The 7,153-nt window shown below is 39.1% G+C and overlaps 1 protein-coding gene across 1 annotated transcript; it reads left to right on the top strand.

The window, feature by feature from the left end:
- Nucleotides 1–1,129: 1,129 nt before the first annotated feature.
- pop4 (POP4 homolog, ribonuclease P/MRP subunit) lies at nt 1,130–6,893 on the top strand. Its single transcript, XM_053411304.1, has 7 exons — nt 1,130–1,262; nt 3,099–3,154; nt 3,438–3,667; nt 4,594–4,671; nt 4,761–4,822; nt 5,373–5,474; nt 6,263–6,893. The coding sequence occupies exons 1-7, from the start codon at nt 1,256–1,258 to the stop codon at nt 6,397–6,399; spliced, it is 672 nt and encodes a 223-aa protein (XP_053267279.1). The 5' UTR covers nt 1,130–1,255; the 3' UTR covers nt 6,400–6,893.
- Nucleotides 6,894–7,153: the final 260 nt, after the last annotated feature.

Here is a 7,153-nt window from a genome sequence, read left to right as displayed (position 1 = left end):
ATTGATATGACTGGGGGGAGTAGATTCATTTAGACTGACATATTCATCAGGATGCAGCCACGTCTCAGTGAGGGACAATAAATCTATGTTGTAATCGGAGACTATTTCATTAACTAAAAGAGCCTTTTTTTCCAGTGATCTAATGTTTAAAAGATCACATTTAAAAGTCTGGGTTTCCTGTATTGTTTCAGAGGTTGTTTTAATTTGTATTAAATTTTTGTGTGGAGTTCTCGCTCTGTTATTGTTTAATTTCAATAATTTAATCGGACGGTGAACAGACACAATCTCTATGGGGTTTTGTGACTGATCCAGAGGGAGCGCAGAGAAGTGTTTAGCACTGCAGCTCTGCTTCCTAGTCCCAACTATGACTATATAGTCACCTCTGGTTCTGAAAAATGCAAATCTGGTTCTTCTGAAGTTTCTCGTAATGACTGAAATGACCCTGATGTTTCAGCCATGATATGAGCTGGTCTTTTGAAAAAGAAAAGTGCATGTTGTCCCACAATTTCTATCCCCAAATATTGCAAAATGAAAGAAGTTATCCAGAGTGACAGTGGACATGTTCAAGTGACTAAGCAATGCTCCACTCCTGTGGAAGCAGCTCCCACTTATAAATCTTATATTTAGGTCTGGATCAGGTGAGTCCAGAACCAGTCCTTTGTTATGCTGCTATAGGTCTAGACTGCTCGGGGAACTCCCATCATGCCCTACTTCTCCCCTTCTCTCTGTCTCTCTGCCCCCCCACATTTATTTGACTACATTTCATTAACTTAGTGTTTTTTTCCTCCCATAGTCTCTTATTAATTCATTACTATATAAACAGTTAACATCTTTATCTCTTCATCTCCTTAGAGGTTTCTTCCAGTTAATGGAGTTTTTTTCCTCTCCACAGTCGCCCAGGTGCTGCTGTGAGAACTGTTGGGATTCTCTATACATGTTCAAAGTCTTGACTTTCTTTGTAAAGTGCCTTGAGATAAATGTATATTATGATTTGGCGCTATACAAATACAATTGAATTGAATTGAATTGAATTGAATTGAATTGAATTGAATTGAATTGAATTGAATTGAATTGAATTGAAGTGCGTGGTGTCGACTGCAGGGGGCAACATCCTCACATCACAACGGGCAGTACTATGCCTGAACACCGGCAGAAGAAGAGAAGGAAGCGGAAGTGAGAACGTGCATTCGGAGCTTGAAAGTTATTTACCTACATTTGTCTAAACTTTCTGTGGGAAATCGACATATTCGTGCCAATGGATGGTAAGTTTAAAGGCGAAGTGAAGTTAATATTTAAAGGACAACCTGAAAAGGAGATGATTCGGTGCAGTGACGTTCAATGAGGTGAAATGTAAACTACGTACACTACTAACGTTCGAACGAGACGTTTAAGAAACACTAGAAATTAATGAACTCAAATGGAGATGAAAGTAGGAAGACGACGATATACACGGGATGTCCAAATGTTTTTGGTTCTGAATGTTTCTCCTGTGACCTTTTTATTTTACATCTCATGTCCCTGCTTTATATGCAAATACACATGTGCATTATTTTTATATTTTTGTCTGCTAAAACCAAATGATGTTGTCACCCTGAGTATACAGATGTGTCCATCTTCTCTCTCTCTCTCTCTCTGTGTGTGTGTGTGTGTGTGTGTGTGTGTGTGTGTGTGTGTGTGTGTGTGTGTGTGTGTGTGTGTGTGTGTGTGTGATATATATTGTGGCCACATACAAATCAACGTATGAACACTTGAGAAGAGTACAAATATTTTGGGTTCTTAATAAAACAAGTTTGTCAGCTGAGTAGGTGTTCCTTCAATCTGACCCAAGACACGTTTCGTTCACACTGCTAAAAGAATGTGGCCACATATGTCCTACACCATCTCTCAATGTGATCGGATCTCAAATGCATCCTTAATGCGTGTTGGGTGCATTCACACCTGAACCTAGAGGTGTTCACTCGTGATTGGATCACTCTGGACAGATGTACTAGGTTTGAATGGCGTCAGGGTGTGTAGATACACTTTCTTTCAGACACAGAATATTAATTTATCGGTGTCAAACACACTGGAACAGTTTCCAGTTTCAACCTTGCATGTTGATCTTTCTGCCGTCTACTGGTCACTAAACTTTTAAAAGAGTTAACTCTTCTGTTCCTGTCTCGATCAAGTGATCTGATTGCTCATTGGGCAGGCTGTAATCAGATTATGATCTAATCCTCTGAAGTTAATCAGAGCGGTATAGCTCTGTGCAGCAGAGATTACCATGGGGCTCCAGCACCTTTTAAAAGTGCACCAGCTGTCTGGTTCAGTTAACCTGAGTCAAGCCCAGAGGGAGCTGAATAGCACTCATTTCTGTTTGTGGTGGAGGACCCAGATGCTTTATGTTCTGCAGAAATCACCCAAAAAAATTTGTCAATGTTTGGAAGTATTTGGATTTCATATCTCAGTTCTCTGTGGGCGTTGTTTGTCAAATTAATGCTACTCCCTAATTATTTTAGGAATTTTTGAACATTTGCAAATTCGTGAAAAGTAGGATAACTGATATGTATATTGGCTATGGGAGTAGCAAAATGGTACATTCCATTCACATGAAACTTCACAAGACTTTCAATTTCAAAAGAGCCAGTAGAGATGCTTCGCGCATCTGATAACTGGTCTTCGAGGAAAATATTGCAACAATTATCCCAGCAAGGAACCAGAAAATGTTGCTGCAGTTAGACACATCTGGAATACTTTGACTGATGATCAGTTGACTGTATGGCTCTGACTTTGGGCTCTTGGGTGAAAACAATAAGAGCTATAAAAATTATCATGTTAAATTTGTCACAGTTTAATGGCATTTTATAGACTCATCAGTTAATCAGGCAAAAAAGGCTGATCTACTAATAGTTAATGGAAACAATTGTTGCAACCAAATGTACTTTCTGCTTGAAGGAGCCCAATAGTGAGTTACAATAACATAACCATACAAGTCGACAAAGCTACAGCTGAAGTACTTTATAAATAAAAAGTCTTTGTGGCCAGCTGCTACTTTCTGTTTTAGTGTCAGTGAACTGATCCGGTTTTGTATTTTTCTCATTTTATTTGTCTCTCAACAGAAGCACTTGTTCGAATCAGGATTCCTCAAGACCTGGTGAAGCTACTTGGTGTTGAGGTGAGCATATTCATCTCATTCGATACTGTGTGACATCCTGTGGAATCCAGACTTCTTGTGCAGATGAACCTAGGATAGAAGAGTGACAGCAGATTTACAGCAAAAAAAAATTATAATTGCCAATTATGATAATTGATCTATCAAGCAGGATATACTGACTGAATTTTCTATCAAAGTTTAAAACAAACTGTACAGCCTGGACATTACTCTGAGTGTTTTCCAGAAAAAATTTCAATTTATGTAAGCTCTGTAAATGTACTTGGTGCTGTTGTCTCATTTCCAGTCTCAGACCAGCTCTAAAGCGGAGGCCTTCACCCAATCGTTCCTAAAACACAGCATTCAGCAAAATGAACGACATGATTTGAAGAACATGTTGAGCCACAAAGCTGTGGTCCTGGGCTACTCCAGGCCCAAGAAAGACCAGTCAAAGAGGAGTAGTAAAAAAGCCAAAGGATTGAATGCTCGTCAGAAGAGGGCGATGAAGATCTTCCAGATCAAGCCTCAGAACCAGAGGTTGGTGAAGTAGCTGAAGCATTTGACACCTGTTGTGTCTCATGTGGAAAAGTGTTGGATGATGTCCACTGTGGCCATCTACCCAGTTCTCTCCCTCCTCCTTTACCCCCACCTTCACCATTTATATAGAGTAGGACCCTGAGTAGGTTGCGGACTATCTTGGACAATTAGCACCACCCACTACACAAAGCTGTCATCGGACATAGGAGCTTATTCAGTGGCAGACTCCTGTCACTGTCATGCTCATCCGACAGGCTGAGGAGGTCCTTTGTCCCCAGGGCCGTTCAGCTAGATAATGCCTCGCAGAAGAGGAGGGGGGGGGGGGAAAGGAGTGATCTTCCCCGCATGAGTCTACCTCAGTCTGCCCTCCCCTTCTCTACTCATCTCTTCTCATCTCATCGCATTATTATATACCAACCCACTGTCCATCCCTTTACTGGCTATACTAGCCCCATGCACAGACTTTACCACTATATATTCTTATATATTTAGATATTTTTATATATATATGTTTTTCTGCTGTTTTTATATAAATACATTTTATATTTTATTGTACTATCCAATCCCTTTACTGGCTATACTAGCCCCATGCACAGACTTTACCACTACATATTCTTATATATTTATATATTTATATATATATTTTTTTTTTTTCTGCTGTTTTTTTTATATGTATACATTTTTATTTTATTGTACTATCCACTCCAGCAGCACAAGAACACTTTCCTACTGGACACTGACACAATCACATCATTGCATTCCATTCCTGTATCTGTAAATTTGTTCTCCGTATGTGATTTATGTATGTATGTCAGTGATGTGTTAAGTGTACAAGCTACTGGATGATCTGAATTTCACACGGGATTAATAAAGTATCCATCTATCTATCTATCTATCTATCTATCTATCTATATCACCATCATCAGATACGAGCTCTTCCTGCCCCTGCATGAGCTCTGGAGACAGTACATTATTGACCTGTGCTGTGGATTGAAACCAACAAGGTAAATCAGTTATGCACACTAACATTACTTTGTAACATCTCATCTGAAGCTGTTTTTCTTGAGTCTCTGAAACCTCTGTAATTTTACAGCAGTCCTCAGTTGGTGCAGCAGAAGCTTCTGAAGGCTGACTTCCATGGTGCCATCTTCACAGGTGGATTTTTTCTTTTCTCTAAAGTTCACATCAAAGTGAATTAGATTCAATCACTTTTTTTGTATATCACCAAATCCCAGGAAAGTGTTCACTTAAATGGTGGAGTAAATATACTGTACTGGTAAAAACATCTTGCTAGAAATGGCTCAGGTCTAGTTCTGTTTAGTTCTGTACCATAGTGTACAGCTGTTATACCTGCAGCAGCAGTTGTCAGATAGACAGTCAAACTTGTCAAGAACAACTGATCAAACACAGTTTTGACCAATCACGTTCAAAAGTGAGACACAAGACCACTTTTTTAAAAACAATATTATTTTCACTGCCCTTTGTCCTGAAGACATTTTGATCATTTCCATTGCTAGAAAACATCCTGAATTAATGGGAAATGTGTACATTTTACTGATATATCATTTTAGCTCACCTAGAGGGGAGAAAATGTAAAAAATGTCTCACATTACTCACTCTCCCCTAACATCTGTTACATCTGTTATGGTATAGACCCTGATCTGGATGCACCATATAACCGTGTCTTTTCTTTTCAATTTCACAGTGGTCCGGTCTAAATGTCCATCATATGTGGGGACAACAGGGATTTTAGTCCAGGAATTCAAACATGTCTTCAAAATGATCACTAAGGAGAACAGACTGAAAGGTTTGACAGCTCTGTCTCACTCACTGACTGACACCCCCCCCCCCCCCCCCCCCCCCTCCCTTTAGCTGACTTCCAACAAGTGGTTGTTTTCATTTCACATTCTGCTGAATGATTTGAATGATTCTGACCATGTTGTTATTTTGGTTGATGTAGTTGTTTGCATTTGTCAGGAGATTGTTGTATGAAATGCAAGTAGGGGAAAAGTCCCATTTATATCTGTTTTCCATTTATTAAAAAGCAGTTCCTCGGGTCATGGTTTATAGACTTAACTTGACAGAGCTGGGTCATCATTAAGATAATCTAAATGTTTGTTATGACAAAGATCTTTTTGAAGAGATTCATTATTTTATCATTTTATATTATTTTAAATTCCCTCACCTTGCCTTGTATTATATAAAGTACAACATTATACAATACTGCACAAAACGGCAGTATTTAATTATGAAAGAGACATCTGTTGAATAGATTAGATTTCCACACACAGAAACTAGCCTTTCAGTTATGTGGGAAGAAAATATTTATAATGGTCTACAGGTTAGAAGAGGGCTATCTGGATTCCTTTAAACAAATCTTCCACTTCCTGTTAGACTGCATATCATGGTAAAAAGTGAAACCATTTTGGTAAAATTCAGCTCATTCATTTAGACATGTGTTCGAACCACCATGTAACACTTCTCATTACACAATATGATGATCAAATCTGTCTGTGATGGCACATTCATACATTTATCTCAGTAGGGTAACACATGTGTTCCTTTGTTTGTCTCTCTCCACTTGTCATGTGCCAGTGATCCCTAAGAGGAACAGTGTTTTTGCTGTGGAGATCAACGGCTTCATCTCTCACATCTATGGAAGTAGGTTTGAGCAGCGAGCCAGCGAGCGCTCCGCCAAGAAGTTTAAAGTGAGAGGAACTCTTGACTTGTGATGGCACTGAGAGCCAGACGTGCTGTGCTGCAGAGACGACTCTCACTTGGACTGCATTCTATTGGCCATCAAAAGACCCTGAAGAAACAATAACTATCCCCCTGTTTAAAGAGAAATTCTGAAAATGGTGCACTCTCAAGATCACTTTAGAAAAGGACCTTACAAACTGGATGTATTGAGGTAAAATACCTGGGCTTTTACTTGCCAGGTAGTTTGCTCCAAAAAAATGTCAATTTGCATTATCAAAAAAGTGGGATACATTTTTTTTTTTAAGACTAAACGTCAGGATAGCTCTGCCTCTACTGCTTTGATCGTTATTGTTTGAAAAGTAGTGTTTTGCAAGCCTTTATATCAGACAACAGGAAGTTATGTAGGTAATGGAAAAACACAGAGAGGTTTGGGCTGCCGGTTTGTTGTTCGTCAGGTTCTTATTTAAAAGCAAGGGACTTGTCTGACGGCTGCTTTATTAAAATGAAACCTGATCTAGTTCTATAACTTCTGCAAGAATTATTTTCTTCTGTTTTCCGTTCAGTCTCTTAGAAGCGCATAACACCAGAGTGTGATGAAGCGACAAACTGACTGTGTTCTTGTGACTACAGACATTACAATTTTTGTGTTTATAATAATGTTTTTGTTTTACAATGTTAATTGTGCAGCAGAAGAGAAGGCAGAACGTTCTGTTACCTGACAGCCTGACTGCACCCTGTCCTCTTCTCTGATGGGAAACATGCAAAACTTCCTTCTTCCTTTTTAAC

Source organism: Pleuronectes platessa, chromosome 1, assembly GCF_947347685.1.
Source record: "Pleuronectes platessa chromosome 1, fPlePla1.1, whole genome shotgun sequence".
In the NCBI taxonomy this organism is placed as follows: Eukaryota; Metazoa; Chordata; class Actinopteri; order Pleuronectiformes; family Pleuronectidae; genus Pleuronectes; species Pleuronectes platessa.
The sequence above is the reverse complement of the archived record's forward strand: the minus strand, read 5'-3'. Positions and strand labels throughout refer to the sequence as shown.